Source organism: Cannabis sativa, chromosome 4 (genome assembly GCF_029168945.1).
Source record: "Cannabis sativa cultivar Pink pepper isolate KNU-18-1 chromosome 4, ASM2916894v1, whole genome shotgun sequence".
Taxonomy (NCBI): domain Eukaryota; kingdom Viridiplantae; phylum Streptophyta; class Magnoliopsida; order Rosales; family Cannabaceae; genus Cannabis; species Cannabis sativa.
Window position 1 is genome coordinate 57,202,670 of NC_083604.1, and position 18,830 is coordinate 57,221,499.

An 18,830-nucleotide genomic window follows, 5' to 3' on the forward strand; every position below is an offset into this window, starting at 1 on the left:
TTTTTTCTCCTCCAAGGTTCCCCGAAGGTAGGGGTGTTCATAAAATAGCCGATCCAATCCAATCCACACGATCCAATCCAATCCAATCCGTAAAGTGCGGATATGCGCACTTGTGCGGATTGGATTGGATTAAAAAATTCAAAATCCGCACTTGTGCGGATTGAATGTTGATTGACATGTAAAAGTAACCGATCCAATCCAATCCACAAATATTTATAACAAAATTAAAAAATTATATATACAAATAACATTTTAATATAAAGAAAATAGTAATTTAAAAGTCTAATACATATAATACAATTATATTGCAAAATTTAATAGATAAAATGTAGATTCTATTCTTATATATTTTTTTTCTACATACAATTTAAAATAAAATTAAATATTTTTTTTTATATATACAATTTGTTTTCTTCCTTTGAATTTGTTATTTGTTATTTTATTTATTTAATGTGTTGTTGGAGACATAAAATAACTATAATTTGTTTTATTTTGTTGCTAGTTATGTGAAAAAAAATATTTTTTTCATAAATATTAAATAATTTAATATTAAAAAGTAACCAATCCAAAGTAACCGATCCAATCCGCACTTTTACGGATTAGATTGGATTGGATTTGAGCTATTGTGCGGATTGGATTGGATCCAAAAAATAAAATCCACACTTAGTGCGGATTGGATGTTGTTTAACCAAAAAAGTGCGGATTGGATCGGATGAACAGCCCTACCCGAAGGGTGCCGTCGTTACAAAATGATCACGATTAAAGACAAAATGGTGATGCTCGGGTCATTGTGCACATATTGCATGTATCACTCTAACTCTAAAGACTTTTAAATTTTATGTTTATGCATTACATAAATCACCGTAACTCTCGAGACTTTTAAATTTTATATATACGGGTTACTTTTAAATTTTAAGATTGTTATCCTGATCGTTTTGTCTTTCTTTATGTTTTAAAATTTTTACTTGTGTCAATAATTTTTTTTTTCAATATTTAAAGGAGAGGCATGTCAATAAACAATCAACATCCCATCGATATCAAATCGACAAACATATCTTTACTTTTAAATTAAAAATTAGATAAAACTATCAAACATTCAATCGACAAACCATCGATATACTATCGACAATTAATGCAGAAAACTAGTTTTGGAAAATTATCGACATACTATGGATATACAATCGACAATTTGTGCCAAAATCTTATTTTGGTAAATTATCGATAAACTATTTAAAAACTATCAATAATGGTCTTCCCTGACCTTGTCTTGCTTATCATCGACAATATCGACATGCTATCGATATATCTTCGATAAACAGTAAAAAAACCCATCAACCACAAGAAAACCAAATCTTGACGTCTTAGACAAAAAAGCTATAAAATTATATCAGTGTAAACAAATACCACACATATAACAAAAACAAACTACATAATATTCTCAATGTTTAAAATATAAAGAGTTAAATGATTCTTGAGATTGAATGGTCTAATTGTTCATAGTGATCCGAGAAATAGGGAGCTCGGAGATTGTGAGAGAGGCTCATTTTTTTAAAATTAAAGAAGAGTAAAATAAGGAGAATATGTAAAAAAAAAATTATAGTAAATGGCCCCAAATCATAGGAGTATGTTAGTTTATGTTCTTTTTTTAAAAAAATATAGCAAATGACCCTAAATCATAAGACTATGTTAGTAAATGTCCTTATTTTAAATTTTTTAATTTTTATTTATTTTTTTAGAATTAGAAGCAAATTATTTAAACATTATGGTATATCTATATTAGTTTTATTAAAATCTTTTTTATTTTAAAGTTATGTCAATTTTTTTAATTTTTTATGAGTTATTTTGGGTTGTTGGTATATAGATTTTGTTGTACGGTATATTTTTATTTTTTTGTATGGTATATTATTATTGTTAGATGATATTTATTTTTTATTATGATATGTATAATAGTGGTATATAATTTTATTAGCATAATAAAAATATTTTAATATATGTATATAATTTTATTGCCATGCTACATATATTTAATTATTATTTTTATATTTTTTGATTGTATGATTATTTATTTTAAATAATATTTAATTAGTTTTTATTTTATTATATACAATGGTCATGATATATATATTTTAATTGTGGTATATAATTTGGTTAGTATAGTATACATACATATATATATGTATTAGTAATCTATATTTTTATTATTATTATTTTTTGTATATATGTTTTAGTATATGGTATATGTATTTTTTGTTATACGGTATATAATTTTTTTAAATAATATTTAAGTTTTATTTTCTATTGTACTTTTGTTGACATGATATATAATTTTATTAGCATCCTATATATTTTTATTTTTATTTGTTGTTATTATTATATATATTTTTATTGTAAGGTATATATTTTATGTTATATGGTATATAAGTTTTATTGTATAGTATATCATTTTATTTTAGATAATGCATGTTTAGTTTTTATTTTAGTATACATAAAGGTGATATATAATTTTGTTAATATGATATATATAATTTTTTTTAATAATATTATATTATTTTTGTTTTATTTTTTATTGTGTATATACATTTTATTGTATGGTATATGACTTTTGTTGTCTATAATATATTATTTATATTTAATATGATATTTAGTTTCTACTTTATTGTATATAAATTTTTTGGTATGTATTCATATTTTAATGGTAATATATATAATTTTGTTAGCATGATATATATTTATATATATTTTTTGAGTATTAATTTAGTATTGTTATAATTTCTTTGTGGTATATAATTTTATTATATTAATTTTCTGTACTACGATATATCTAATACTATTGTATATATTTAAATGATCTAATATATTTATTTATTTTTGTTACAATATAATAATATGCAATACTAAAAAAATTATGTAACTTAATTTTGTTATTATATACATTTTTTTAAAAAAAAAATATGTGATAAATCTATTTTTATAATTTTTATTAGCTAATTTATTAAATTTGGCCATTTTCTTAATTTTTTTAAAAAGTGGACATTTACTAACTTAGTTACCAAATTTATAGCCATTTTGCATCTCTAACCCAAAAAAATTATTTTTATAAATTTGTGGGAAGCCTTATTGTATTTTTAAGAATATAAAAATTCACAATTAACTCAATTAAGAACAGTCACAATTGATGTTTTGCAACTTCAATAAAATTTATCAATAACAATTATTTTAAGTTTTAATTTTATTGTTACATACGTTAACGTGTATTTTTGTATATTAAATTGAGTAAAATATATTTCAAAAATTTGTTGTATGATGTAAAATTAAAAAAACATTAAAAAAAAAAAGGTACAATTTGTAGTGAATTATTTTGACAAATAGCGTGCTCTAAGAAATAGAATACCTCCAATTGTAAAAAATAATAATAATAATAATAAGAAAAGTCTTGAGTTCCCTCACAAAATAAGAGATAATAGATTTTGGAAGGCAATTTTGGTGAAATTTAATTCGTAGTAACAATAGGTAAGATCGAAACATATCACGCTTTTCAGTGTTGAGAGATGATTAGTTCCTACATATCCACACTCGGCACTCACTAACGTAAACCGAGGATTACAAAACAAATGTGTACGCAAAATGACCAGAAAAAGATAAAACACAATAAAGAAAAAGCAGAATGTAAAGTAATTTTTGGTGCCAATGAATTAGCAACACATCAAACGAGGAACTCCACTAATCACACAAAATTACGTAGAACATGCTTTTGTTTTCCCTGCTGCACACTAATCTGAAAAGAGGAGAGGAAAAAAAAAAGGAAAGATTAATCACTATATGGCATATAAACTTTTGAAAAGAAACACTTTGCCAAACAAGGTGAAAGATGAAACAGAAAACAAACCACTTCTTGAATTTCTTCGCCGTCGAAACTTTCTTGTAATGAAAGTACTTAAGGGAGTTTTGGGAACAGGTATCATCTTTCCAACGACAGCAAGAGGCCAACTGAATAAAAGAAAAGCAGCAAAATTAGATAGAGATTAGAATAGTAATATATCATCGTCAACGTAATTGTAGTTCAACTCTTGAAAAACATGGAGAATACTAATTGAAAATAATTAACCTGATGAAACCAATGATGACAGAAATCAACCAATGCTTCCAATTCAGCCTGACTGTTGTTGTAAACTTCCCAAGAAATTCAATAATAACAATCTGAAGGGACACAAGAAAGTAAATTATAAGTGGCTAATATGTCGAACAACACGCAACAAACAAGTAGACTAAGTTTCACTATCATATCACCTGAAGAGCTAGTGTTATTGCAATTATTCCCATGAATAAGTAGTTTTTAGTAATTCCTGCAAATATGTTGTATTCATCCGGCTTTCGGGCATTGAACTCGTTAAATATCTGCCAGAGACGAAGTGGTTACTCCCATGAAAAATGAATAAAAGAAATAGAACATTTATTCCCATGACTTAAAAGAGTGTTGATGCATATGCTAGGCATCCAAAAACCTTGAGATGAGTATTAGGACTTTGTTATTCAAGACATGAAAAGGAGATTTATTTCGCATTGCAATCAGTTCCAAATAAGTGAAGCATCAAAACCAGTGATTTGTGTACAACGAAAATTTCATAATACCAATGTAATGTTAGCATTAAGGCACCATGACATGTCAAATTTCATGATCAAGTTAGTTATTGGCTTCTGTATTAGTAGTATTTTTTAATTGGAAGCACTGAAACAAAACGGAGGGATCCATATTTGTTAACTCCAGATATAAAAATATACGGGAAAGGCACTCTAGGATGGGCTTCTTAACCAGAGGAGCACATTCTTGACTTGGCGACAATTCTTAATATTCTCAAGCCTTTTTTCTTCTTTTCAGATAAAATATGGATATCATCTATCTAAATCCTTCCACTTTCCTGGTATTTCTAGTTTTTAAATTTTCTGCTTCTGCTTCAAATGAAATGACATATTCCAAGACTAAATCACACAGATCTAACAAATATGTTAGCAATTTCCATTTTTAATCACTACCAGGGAGTTGAGGACTTACTTGGCAAAGAACAAAGGCATTGAATATCAGGGTATTCTTTAATATAGTAGCGTGTGCCGCGTTATCGTGTTCCAAGTTCAATAAACTTTTACCACGGAAATTGAGGATAAGCAGGACAGTCACTTGATAAAGAGCCTGAAATTTGGCAGCCAAACAAAAATGTCAATGAATTTTCCACACACTAAAAGGCTGGAAAAGGAATTGAAAATCAAACCTACCTGGAGCAGCAAGTTTCTCCACATGATATTTGTTATAAGTGGTTCTCTGGAAAAATAAAAAGGCATAGTTATTTAGCAGACAGTGAACGAGCAGTCCCACCAGATATGACGTGTTTCTCAACATCCAGTCAAAGTCAAATAGAGAACTCAAAAGGTCAATAAAAGGAAAGTTCAGGTTTTCAGGAAGAGACTGTCGAATTTCAACAGCAGATTATACAACGTTTCATATATTCCAATTAATCTTGCATCAGATAACCATAGCTCACTATTCCAACCATCCACACTTCTTCTGAGAAAATAACACCCCAAAAGAATCTAAACTAGACGATTATATTTCAAAAGTCCTAAATTTGAGTTTTATATTAGAAACTAACTAAAACAACACTTCTGACCAAAAAAAAAAAACACACTAAAGCAACTTATAGAGAAAACTTACTTTCGGCCAACTGGGGGTCTATGCATCAGGTGATCAGTAGGGGGTTCAGTAGCCAATGCTAGTGCACCAAGAGTATCCATGATAAGATTAACCCAAAGAAGCTGCAGCAAACAAAAAATAAATAATTAAACCTATCTAAATGGCACCGCAGAAGAAACAAACAGACCCAGGACACCAACCTGCACTGCATTAAGCGGAACATCACCAGAAGATACGGCCGCCACAACATTGATAATAAGTGCTGCAACATTTACTGTGAGCTGGAACTGAATAAATTTCTGAATATTTGCATATACAGATCGGCCCCATCTAACAACCTACATCCAGAAGAGAGGGAGAGAAAGACAAATCAGCGTCTTAAACAGACTAGAATAATAAAATAAAAAATAAAAAACAGAAGAGTGGGTGGGCAGTACGACTAACCTTCACAACTGAAGCAAAATTGTCATCCAAAATAATAATATCTGAACTCTCTTTAGCGACTTCAGTTCCTTGGATACCCATAGCAAGACCAATATCAGCCTAAGCTCCACAGAGGAAGAAAAAAAATCAAGACAAGCCACCAGATTGTACTACAATATTAAAACACCATATAACTATGCCACCAAAATTTCAGGAAAAAGAGAGAGAGAATAAGAAGGCTATCAACAATTGTGATTGCCCTTGCCAATGCCACTAATAATGTCCGGCCCACCAACAAATGGTTTTCACCATGTAATCAAAGATATCAATGGAGAATTCCTTTTATTCTTATTACAACCTGTAACAGAGTATTAATTGTGGCCAAAGTGTAGACGCCATACATAATAAACCAGCTAAAAACAATGAGAATAGATACTGACCTCATGGAGTGCAGGAGCATCATTTGTTCCATCTCCAGTCACAGCAACAACACGTCCCTTTCTCTTTAATGCTTGCACAAGCAAAAGCTTGTCACTAGGAGAAGAACGTCCCATAACCTAAAATTGGAGTTGAAAAGCATCAATTGAAACTGGCCAATACAACTAGATTGGTTCTAAAACAAACAATTATATGGAGGGGCAAGCAGAAAGCTAAATCATACTGTAATCTTATCAGCTATTTCTTCTCTTTCTTTGTCAGTATATGTACGGAATACTTTTCCTTCAATGACATTTGGCTCTGTAGCATCTGCATCTGAACCAAGTATACCACATTCCAATGCAATTGCTATGGCCGTTTGAAGGTTATCACCAGTGACCATCCGAACCTGCATATTTCGCAAAGAATTTTTTTAAAAATTTAAAAGAAATAAAAAGCTTCAATGTTAGAAAATATTAAACCATGAGGATGAAAACAGATGAGCACTAGTAACTCTGCATTTTTAAAAATCTATGCTTGCACTCAAGCACAACTTCAGAAAAATTATGCCTAGAAACTGGATCAGTGATTAATACCTTGACGCCTGCATTTTGGCATAGTTCAACTGCATTTCTAACCCCCGGCCGACAAGGGTCCTGCATTGCAATGTACATATGCGATAAGAAGAAGCTAACACATAACATACAACAGAAAAAGGGAAAATAACAATGCAAATGAACAAGAAATCCAATGTGAAAAGTACCAGTGTATTTGCTGACATTTAAAGTTACAAGAATCAGGAAGTTAAGTAAAATAATAGGCATAATACAATCAGCTAGACATGTAGGAAACACTGATTAGCCAGCAGTTAAGGAGGGCATATTGATTATATGGTGTCAAAATAGAGTGGTGACAATATTTTGGGGGGCAGGAAAATCTAGCATATTCCTATGTAGGTTCCATGAGGAATCTCAGAAAAATTGCCAAAAGCAGCAAGGACATGAAACATTATCCAATTTTGCTTCCTAGGACCAAATACCTTAATACCAACTATAGCAATGAGAACAAGATCATTCTCAGGCAATGCCCAGCGAGAAAGTTGTTCTTCATCAGTTGGAACTGTTTCTAGCTCGCATGTTCTGTATGCAATAGCAACACAACGTAAAGCTTTTGCAGCCATTTCTTCGATGGCTTTCCTGAAATAAAGAGCCTGCAAACAAAGACAAATTGTTAATAAAAAAGTTAATTAAAAGGGAAAAAATGTCTTGAGAATTGAAACCAAACCATCAGAACATGGTAAAAAGAATTTTAGAAAAGAAGCAGATATATTTAAACAAGAAGAAAAAAAGTGGAAGGTTGAGAGAAAACTCTGAAAAAGATCTTGCCAACTACTTGGAAACTTATAAACAATTAAACGTCATGTCTACAAGAATTACAAATTATAATAGATGAATGAAATGAGATTTTGAGAGTGTGGAAGGATCTAAAATTTAATAGCAATACTCCAACCTTTTTACTAGTCACATTGGAAGCAAACGAAAGCCCAACCCCTACCATATACTAGTGATACATAAATGCAAACATATACAAATAATTAAAGCTTTAAAATGCAACCAAATTCTTAAACCTTTTCTTCATCCATGGCTACTGCCTGATTGCTCTCATCAATATACTGCGTACATGAAGCCAACACTATTTCAGCAGCTCCTTTCCAGTGTACATGAACTTGAGAGTCGGGCTGCAAACAATATAAATGAGAACATTAAAGATAAACATCACTCTACCATGTGTATAAAGTTACACAGTTATCTCTCGATTTTTACTAATAAAGGTAAGCTCTCATGACATGCAACAATGAACAATTTAATCATTCATGATTCCTAATACAAAGAACAACGAGCAATTTTTTTCCCTTTCCATTGCTTAAAAAAGAAAGCCAAAACATTACACAATAAAATTTCCAATCTCGCAACCAAGCCAAGAAAGGAATTGTCAATCCTTTTCATTATGCAGCAACATATACCAACCTATCTGGAGATTTAAATTATATGTTGGTTTACGTTGCAGTGATTAGAATTATAGGTTGGTATAGGTTGCAGGTTGTTATACACCCTTGTTTAATGAGATTAAAATTATAGGTTGGTTTACTGGCATATAGGTTGTATCTCAGATGATTTATTTCATCTTTTCTCAATACACCCTTGTTTATATTATTATTATTATTATAATTTTTATAAAAAAAAATGTATCTTACAAGTTTAACTGCAACACCCCCTCGCTTTTTCTCTGAGCTGAATGGAAAAACATGGATAATTGTAGATTCTGATCTAACAGCTTCAAAATTCATTCCCAGCTGCAAATAATAATAAAATACTATTAATAGAAGTGCTATGTATAAAGCAAGAGAAATCAGCTTACAAAAACTGACCTGAATTCCCCAGGAAAGAATGGCCTTTTCTGTTGGTGATCCAGAAACCTCTACTTCACCCCCACCCTACAGATGAATAAGCAGCATGCACCTTGTTAGAACCTCAAACATAAGCACAACTACCCATAGTGAATAAGCAAGAGAAAATACTATGATGTCCTCTGGGTGTGAGTGAAATATGACTTCTAGTTTTCAATTTTAAGAAATTTTAGTAAACAATTTTTAAGGATTTGAATTTCCACATCTTAATTTAAAATAAAACAAACTTTATAATTAATCAAAACAAATAAAACTAAAATAATTATTCAAAAATCTATGTTTATAAAGTTTGAATCAAAGAAAGCTAAGCATCATATTTCTATCTTAAATAATTATGCTTTTTTAATATTATTTTGCATATATAATTAATAAAAATTAATAGATTTTACATGTATAATGAGAGCATTCAGATCTTCAAAAAATTGGTTTGACCAAAAATAGAATCAAGATTACCACATTGAATAGAATATCTTCCTAGTTTTAGTTTAGTCCCTTTTTTTATGAACTTGGAAGCATATTTCACTTAAATTCAATACGGCAGATAATAAGCAATGGATACTAAATACCTTGGGTACAAAAACACCACCATTGGCATTTTGAGCAATGCCTTCAAAAAGTAAAGAAGAGAGCATTGGAGACAACTGTGACTTGTTATCAGCAGGAGCAATTTTCTCCCGACCAACATAAGCCTCAACAACAGTCATCTATAACCAGCCAGGGAAAAAAAGAGTTTCAGTCAAGTCTGCATATTTGTTTGCACACAATATAAAGAAAGAGTAAAATTATACTAAACAGGCAACTAATTCAATTGGTCGAGAACCTTATGTAAAATTGTACATTTTCGCTACACACAGAAAAATAAAAAAAAAAAAGACCTTCAAACCTGATTTAAAGTTAAGGTTCCAGTCTTATCACTACAGATGGTTTCTGCAGAACCCATTGTCTCACATGCCGAAAGCCTTCGAACCTGCACTTTACAACCATTATACCCATTACACCAAAGACCGAAGAACAAAAAAAACAATTTCTTCTCTTTTTCTTAAAAAAAAAAAAAAAAAAAAAAAGAGCAACCCATACCAAGGCTTTATCTGCCATCATTTTCCTCATTGAGTATGCAAGACTGTATGCAACAATCAAAATAAAAAAATTAGATGCAAATATATAAGGATACACGTAACATGGAAATGAATGCAAAAAAATATGCTAATAATAATTCACGAAAAGGAAAAAGAAAAACTATGACAAGTTCCATATCAACCACCTACAACAAAACAAATATACAGTTTCCAATCCAAATTGCTAGGCACCATTTCAATAACACTAACAAAATAATGGAGATGGACCAAACTACTGTACAAATACTTTATGTTCTCAGTTTCTCAATTAATGGTAGATAGTAATATGTATTGAATTGGAACAATAAATTTATAATAAAACCATGAAGTTACTTTACATAGGGTAGGCATACTTACGTTAAAGTAACAGCCAAAGGAAGCCCTTCAGGAACTGCAACTACAACAATAGTGACCTGCAACAATGAAGTGTAAGTCAAACACATTACAAAAACTTGTGTATTAGTGAACATCTGTGATTATATGCACACATATCTACATGAATGACATCTGTCTGATCATAATAGGCCTACCGCAACAGTAATAATTTTAATGGCTCCATCTACAGCATCACCAATTTTAGTCTTCCCTGCAATAAACTGACTAGTATTACTATCCACATTTTTTGTATGCCCAGTGAAGTATCTGCAGAGCGCAATTTATGCAGTCAGACATCAACTCTATTATTAGATACAAAATGAGAGAGAGGCAGAGACTAGTGAAGATTTACCTCACCAGAAGGACAACCAAGACAGCAAAAGCTACAGTGAGACCAACAATTCCAATGAATGTTGCAACCCCATTTAAGCGAACCTATCAATAAGCCATCAAATGGGTAAACAAGAGGTACAAAAGTAGGTCTGATATAACTATAAAGAATGGGGGTGGGTTGGGGGAGAGAGGGGGGGAGGGTGGGGGAAGTACCTGCAAAGGTGTTTCTTCACCAGTGTCCTCTGAAATACTAGCCATGAGCAAACCCCATTCAGTATTAATTCCAACACTTGTGACCTGGGACAAGCAAAAAGAAACAAATCAAATATATTTTATCCACATGCATGTGCTTGAAAATAATCCCAAGAATGTCAATAGGCCAACAAGAAAACACACTATGGTCAACTTCCATGAAATGTCAAAAGACCAACAAGAAAACACACTATGGTCAACTTCCATGAATTTCGTCAGGTTTTGGAGCTCAATAAATTAATAGTGTAAACCTAGTTTGATTTGATATGCCAAAGTATCATATTAGTTTCCAAGAATAAAGGCTATACCAGAACAGAAGCTGCGAAAAAGGCCCTAGACCATGGAGTAACAAACATTTTTAATTTGAACAAAAGAACTGAGGATATTCTTGTCATCAGAAAAAAAAGAACAAGAAGAAGACCTCAACCGAAGGCCAAGATGACAAAACCCTTCAATATTATATACTGCAAGCACGTGCATGCATATATATATGGATAAGGTCAGAAGCAGTTATAGAAACAAAACGAAAGAAGAATATAAGTAATTTGATAAGCCACCATTCGTGTACATATGCAATAGGTAATAGGAAGTTGAAATTAGATGTGCTTATCCCCTAGGCTACTTTTGTACGTTTCTGTTTATTAGGTTGTACAGCCGGCCTTTTCGTAGGCTATGTGCATTAAGCAGTTCTGCTTGAGAGGGAGGTATGATTTTGTCAGACTTCACTTTGTACTGGGAGAACCCAGATCTCTCAAACACCAGTTGTGTATCTCTTTTCCATCATTCAAATTCAACTCATCTCCATTTCTTTCTGCTTTTTTTTTTTTGTGTAAGCCTATGTGCATGTTAAAATCCTATCAACTTGGAATCAAATCTAGGTTTTGAGTATGGTCATGATAGTTGTAGGGCGAATGGGTTTGACTTGGTTGCGCATACATAGGCTGTTATGTTTGAGTTCGACAAGAGGGGATGTAAATTTTTTGAAAATCATAAATCTACTCGTGGAGTTAGTCTTAAAAACCAGTTTCCCTTCAATTAAATTTAATTACTCTCCACTCCTATCGCACCTTTTCTTGTGTTCTTGCTGTTTAGTTTTATCAGAATAGAGGATAAGCTGTACATAATGTGTGAGTAAATGCATTGCAAAAAGAAATTGAACTGTCATCGTACAGCCAACAAATCTAACTTTTGGGATCCAAGGCAGCCCACGTAGACCTGGTTAATATAACTTGAATGCATAGTCATCATTGTACTAACAAATAAGTTAAAATATTACCAAAACATTATTAAAACCTGAATGACAAAAATTGTCCATGCATCAAAATATCAAGATGTGAAGAAAAAAGCCTAGAAGAATACACATGCCAGAAAGAGCATATGTACATACAATAATAATATATAAGACAAAACTTTACCAGCATCGTACCACTTCCATCTGCTACTTTACACCCAGACATTAGAAATGGTTCTTTAGAGTCCTTATGAACCTGAAACAGAAAACAGTTCAGCTTTGATACAGACATATGTTTAGGGCACAAACACTCTACAGGAAAACAGACACAAGGCTCACAATTTTGCTTTCTCCAGTCATACTGGATTCATCTATTGCAAGTGAATGACCAGTGATTAGAATACCATCAGCAGGAACCTATCATACAAAACAAAACACACATATTGCATTTCAGAAAAAATTAAAAGAAACTTAAATAGAAATGGTAATTAAAAATAAAAGAGTACGACAGGATATGAATACGGAGAACATACTTGGTTGCCGATGTTAAGAGGTATTACGTCACCAACCACAAGATCATAAATTGAAACATCAATTCTCCTGCCGCCTCGAATGACCTGTTGTAATGTATCTTAAATAAATATCAAATCCATACATAGATCCCAAAAGCATTGGAGAAAGGCATGGCACTCATTTGCAGCATAAGAACTCACCTGCAAATGTATGTTTCTCTTCTCCTCATTCAAATTTTGAAACTGAAGTGACTGTCTGTAATCACTTATAGCTGCAATAGAAATAATAAAGTACAAAGAGTAAAATCAATAGAGTGAGAATAGATTTCTTCCACTAAAAGTATAAAATAATTACATAAAAATATAAGGATTAAATGAAGCAAAAAATTGAGCTTGTCAGCTTCCTGATAACAACCTATCATGCACAGAGAAACAAATATCACTAATTTACTATATACCAGAGTGTTATTTCCTTTTGGCTAATGTTTAGCTCTATTTCTACAATATTATCCTATCACAGAAACATTTTTCCCAAGAAGTCATTTAATACCTGTAACAACAATAACAAGAAGAACAGCAAATGCAATGCTTCCTCCATCATACCATCCTTCCTTTATACCCTACATATAAAATTAACGGAGGTTTCAGAAACAAAAACAGAACAAAATAAGGCAGCAGAAAAAATTAAGCAAACAAATTTTACAAGAAAGAAAAAAGTAAAGCTTAAAAGGGATGGAAACCTTAGAAAAGAATTCTATCCGTTCACCAAAAATAATAATAAATAAATAAAACACTACGAATTCTACTTGCAGCTAAGAATACTCACCTCTGTCTTTATTCCCAAAGCCAGTGAAGCCACTGCAGCTACCATTAATATGATCAAAGTAAGATCTTGCCATGCCTCCCACAGAAACATCTAAAAGAGAAATAAAAAGTTAAAATTATCGACTACTGACCAAAAAGAGAATAAAATGACCTCTTTCAGAAGCAAGATTAGCAAAATTTTAATGTTGCACAAAAATTACCCAAAAACTCCTGCCTTTTTTCCGTGGATATGTGTTTGACCCAAATGCATTCCTTCTTTTTAGCAGGTCTTCATCATCCCCATCAATCCCCTTCTCTACATTTGTTTTAATTAATTCTGCTACCCCATTAACCTGATTTAAAATTACATGAAGAGAACGAAAAAAAAAACATAGGGTTGGACGATATCACATAACAAATGACAATACACAATGATAATTCTTTAATTTACAGTTACCCCTCCATATTGTTGCAATGTAGGTAAACTATGATCCCTTGTCATTGCAGCAAGTTGCTCTTGTCCAATATCAAAATCACCACCATCTGAAGATGGTTTTTTTACATCGCCTAAGGAAAACAAAACAATCACAATCACAACTGTGAAAAATAGGAGAATTGAAAAACCATCACTGACAAGGAGCAACAAACCCATATAAAAACCTTAACTGGAAAGGAGCAATAGACTCATATAACAACCAATAGCATCAATCATGGAAGGAGCATAAATTATATATAAGTCTCGCACAACAAGCATAAGCAGACAATCATCAAAATTAATGCAATTAATGAACATTTGCACGGGCTGCCAAAATAAATTAGTTCACGTCTAATTGTCCTAAACTACATAGTAAGATTAGCCTCTTCAACAGCTGAACGTGAGAAACTATTCTTTTGATAGAGAATTACGAAAGAACATACAGATGGACTTACCTCATGGCTTTTTTATTATTATTATTATTTATAAAAAAGAAGTGCCCTAGGGCATGGATAACAGATTGACAACAAAGGCTATCCATCCAGATAGGGTATTGACAAACTCACACGGATCATACTCAAGAGATATTACAATCTTTATTGTCTATGCTAATAACATGACCTTCAATAGAGATGATACGACTGCAATTGGGACAATGAAGAAGCTTACAGCAGAATTTGATATAAAAGACACAGATACTTCTCCAGAATGGAACTAGCTAAACACAGATTGGGTAGATCGATGTCATGTAAAATCTGGAATGTTGAGTTGATATCAAAAACAAATACGAATCAAATGTAAAATTAGGACTTAAAAGGAACAATCACAAAACATCTAGCTAAGAAGGTTATACCAGTGCCTAGTGGGGAAGCTCATCTAACTTTCTCGCACTAAATTAAACAAGACATATTTCAACTTCTATTGTCAGAAATGCGAGTCAAGTGACCATTTCTGAAAATATACACATAATACATTTATAATACATAAGGATAGTAGTGCAGAAGATTTATAAACACTGGTTGCTAGAAGTCCAGTACTGTTGAAGCAGAGTTTTGGACAGCAACAAATAATGTTTGTGAGTTATTGTAGTTAAAGAAGTTAAGAAGAGCTTGGTTTTTCCAACAGGCAGCTAATGAAACTCTATTGTTCTGTGAGGATAACAAAGCTCTAAACGAGTTCATCATGAAAAGAGAAAGCATGTTGATTGTTGAAGTTGATAGATAGACATTGTATTAAAGAAAATATTGAAAAGTGAACCTTCTGCATTCTCTATGTTATAGAAATAGTAGACAATATGGGAAGTTAATCCAGCTTAAGAGGAGTTTGGACAGAAGGGACAGTTCCAGAAAACTAAGATTTTTCCTTTTGTAGTTTTTTTTTTCCTCTTTTAAGAAGATAACATAATCTATTTATTGGTTGTATGTCCTTTGTTACCAGAGTTGAAGGCTTGGTTCCTATTCTATTAATTCGGCAGTGTCAAGAACAAATCGACACCTGCATCTGATAATCACACTCATTCAATTCTTCAGAAAATTTGAAACTCATCGACAAATTCAGTGACATAGTAAAAAACTATTCCAGACAAAGCACAGTTTCCTCGCATTAAAGCAATGAACACACTTAAGAAACGAAGCCATACTGTGACTCAATTGACAAGAAGAATCCAAGTAGTAAATTGACATTATAATTAATATTAATATAAAACATATAAATACAAAGTGTAAATTTTAAAAAAAAAAAAAAAAGTAAGTACCATTAGTTTCTGGTTCTGCATCAGCTCCTGCTTTGAAAAGGTATGCAGCCTAATACAAAAGAATCAGTAATTAGACAAATAAAACAGATAAGATAGCAAAATCAACATTAACCAAGTACTAGTGAAAATTTGAGTTACTCGAATTGCTTGTGCATGAGCTCTTATCTTCCTCAGTATTTGCTTCTTCTCTTCTTCCTTTTTCAAATCTAGTGTATACCGGAACCTACGAGAAGCATTCAGCACAAGCGCCGCTTGCTAAACAAAATTTAAGATTAGGTGAAGGAAAAACACAAATCTCAAAAAGCAAAAAGATACAATGAAGATGAAGTTGAAACGAATAATGAATGAATGAAGAAGATACCCTCCATCGGCGGAGACGATCGACAGAAGCATTTTTAGTGCTGGTAATGTCGAATGCACCGTAGGGAGAGGAGGATTCATCGTCGTCCAACTCGGCCGAGTGACTACCTCCGGCCTCTACATCTTCATTGGCCCGCCGGTACGGCGACCCCTTCAAGTTACTCATCGGAGATACTACCGAAAACTCTGTCGCAGGAGAGATGGCACAGTTAAGGTTTCCTTTCAAATCATGCTCATTCAACTATTCACTACTTTTCTCACTGAACAACTTCTCTTACTCATTCTCTCTCGACACAAAAAACTTTTTAGGGTTGCAAAAGAAAAAGGAAAAGAAATAACCAATCACTCTCTCTCTCTCCCTCCCTCTCTCTCTCTTCTCTCTTCATTTTATTTTTATATATCTTTAAAAAGAGTAGATATTTTGAAAGAGCAAAATCTTACTGTTTTTTTCTTTTTCATTTTATTTTTTTATCTTTAAAAAGAGTAGATAAGACAGTATAAGAGTTGCTTAAGAACAAATTAGATAGCACAGTCAAGATTACAGAGAACAGAAATAAATTAAGAAAGTCAATATGAGTTTTGTACTTGACTTACTAGAAGACCAGGTGGAAGAAAGGCTTCCTTCGTCTCGTCTGCTTCTTCAATTCAATCCCTGCAGAAAAAGTTAGCAGAGTTTACTGAATATGTTAAAATTTAAATTATAAATAAATAATAATATGATTAACAAAGAATTATAATAATAATTAAGTAAAATTAGATACTTAGGAAGGCAGTAAGGTAAAGTGATATTGTAAAAAATATATTATGCAGAAAAGAATAAAAAAATTTGCCATATTCTCTCGAATACTTTTTTTGAAAGACGGTTTTGGTCGGTTTCAGATACTAAATCTGTAAATTCTTTTCTTTACAGAGTTGATAATGGTTATCTTTTCCTGTTATTATTTTAATATATTTGAATGATTATTATTTTAATTTATTTGAATGATTTGTCCAATACTCATGTGGACAGTTGTAGAGTCACTAGACTCACATGGAATGACTCATATCATCTGTACACACACAATAAGAAACGGTTCGAACACTTTTTTTGTTTATTAAAGTGCTACCGCTTATTATGGGTTAGTTTTCTTTTCTTTCCTTTCATATTCACAGCAAAGCAAAACATTTATTTTAATTAAAGTAAAGACGTTTAACTGAACCCACCATCTATAGTATATATACGTTACCATAATAATATACCCTAACTTTAGAAATTATTGAGAATATAATTTAACCAAGAATATATCCATCTTTTCCTAAAAAGATTTTTAATTAATGTAAATAAAACTCACTATATGGAAGAAATATTTGGCATCTTTTTTTCTTTCTATATAAAAAAAAATGATAACGTGCTTTGGGGACAAAGTGATTGCTGATTTGTGAAGCAAACGAGTGAGGTGAGTAGAAGCATCACCAAAGATTAGAAACTGATCTGTGTCGAGTGCCGACTAGAGAGATCGAAAGCAGAAATGAGTAGTCAAAAAAGGTAAAGGCAAGGCATCCTATCCTACAAAATATCTATGAGGAAACGCGTAAGCTTTGTTTTGTTTTTATCTTTAAAAAAGAAAATCTTCCAAAAGTCAAAATTATCACAAGGACTTTATTAGGATATTGACAATGGAAGACAAATTTTAAGTAAGTACTACACTCTAAGAATTTTTTAATGATAGTATATATTTTGGTTAATTTTAAATTTTTTTTTAAGTAATTTATAATATTAAAAATAAAATTTATATATTTTATTGTATGTTTAATTATTATTTTATATAGGGGTGTGCAGAAAGTCATCCAATCCAATTCCAACCGACCGATCCAATCCCAACCGATCTAATAGAATCGGATATCCAATCATAATTGGATCGGATCGGATGTAAATTTTAAAAATTCAATTGGATCGGATCGGATGTTGGATGAGACATCTGATCCAATGGATAACCGATCCAATCCAATCTAATATCATCCAATATCCATCCAATCACATTTAATATTCATAATTTTATATATTTAATTATTTTATTTAATATTTTATATATTATTTTATTATCTATGTTAGATTATTAGGTTTTAAATTATGTTTTTTCATATATATGTATATTTTAATGAAATTAGCCTAAATAGTGGTTAAAATGGATTGGATTCATCCATGGGATCTATTGGATGGATCCAATCCAATCCAATAAAAAACCAGTTAAAGCATCCAATGGATGGAACCGATCCAATCCAATACATCCATTGGATCGGATGACTCAATTCAATTGGATTGGATCGGATGGAAAAATTCAATATCTAATAAATAATTGGATTGGATTGGATGGGTCCAAATTCATTGGATGTGATCCAATGAACACCCCTAATTTTATATACATTAAAGTAATTCTTTAAATATAATTTTTGATATAATAAATTATTTAAAAAAATTTACAAATTTACAAATGATCTTAAATAATTATAAAATATGTAATGATTATTTTTAAAAAATAAATATCGAAATAAATAAAAAACCTACCAAGAAGGATATTAGGGAATTTTTTAAATTTTATCCGAAAAAGCAGTAACTACACAGGTGTATTGCTAAAGAAAATATTTTTGAG

At 31.4% G+C, this 18,830-nt stretch overlaps 1 protein-coding gene across 3 annotated transcripts; it reads right to left on the bottom strand.

Annotated features, from left to right (window-relative positions):
- Window positions 1-3,465: 3,465 nt before the first annotated feature.
- On the bottom strand, window positions 3,466-17,343 carry LOC115714067 (calcium-transporting ATPase 10, plasma membrane-type). Of its 3 annotated transcripts, none has more exons than XM_061114219.1 (36): window positions 17,231-17,343; window positions 16,795-16,852; window positions 16,202-16,386; window positions 15,979-16,095; window positions 15,841-15,889; window positions 14,070-14,179; window positions 13,834-13,965; window positions 13,635-13,724; window positions 13,359-13,428; window positions 13,010-13,080; window positions 12,830-12,913; window positions 12,636-12,713; window positions 12,481-12,552; window positions 11,027-11,110; window positions 10,833-10,915; window positions 10,636-10,747; window positions 10,463-10,518; window positions 10,068-10,110; window positions 9,874-9,957; window positions 9,557-9,694; window positions 8,952-9,017; window positions 8,778-8,876; window positions 8,151-8,261; window positions 7,563-7,733; window positions 7,120-7,179; window positions 6,768-6,932; window positions 6,547-6,663; window positions 6,128-6,226; window positions 5,884-6,021; window positions 5,705-5,805; window positions 5,269-5,314; window positions 5,051-5,185; window positions 4,288-4,395; window positions 4,106-4,197; window positions 3,887-3,987; window positions 3,466-3,775 (listed from the first exon to the last, which is right to left on the bottom strand). In XM_061114219.1, exons 3-36 carry the CDS (start codon window positions 16,364-16,366, stop codon window positions 3,771-3,773), a joined length of 3,252 nt encoding a protein of 1,083 aa, XP_060970202.1. In that variant the 5' UTR covers window positions 16,367-16,386; window positions 16,795-16,852; window positions 17,231-17,343; the 3' UTR covers window positions 3,466-3,770. The 3 variants fall into 3 exon arrangements, with proteins under 3 accessions (XP_060970202.1, XP_060970203.1, XP_060970201.1); XM_061114220.1 differs by having other exon boundaries at window positions 17,048-17,237; XM_061114218.1 differs by having other exon boundaries at window positions 16,795-17,333.
- Between the last annotated feature and the right edge of the window lie 1,487 nt (window positions 17,344-18,830).

Coding starts and splice junctions, on each gene's coding strand:
- LOC115714067 (XM_061114219.1), bottom strand. CDS start 16,366: ATGAGTAACTTGAAGGGGTCGCCGTACCGGCGGGCCAATGAAGATGTA. Junction 8,877..8,951: donor TTCTTTCCTGGGGAATTCAG/GTCAGTTTTTGT, acceptor TATTATTTGCAG/CTGGGAATGAATTTTGAAGC. Junction 7,734..8,150: donor TAGCCATGGATGAAGAAAAG/GTTTAAGAATTT, acceptor CTTTGTTTGCAG/GCTCTTTATTTCAGGAAAGC.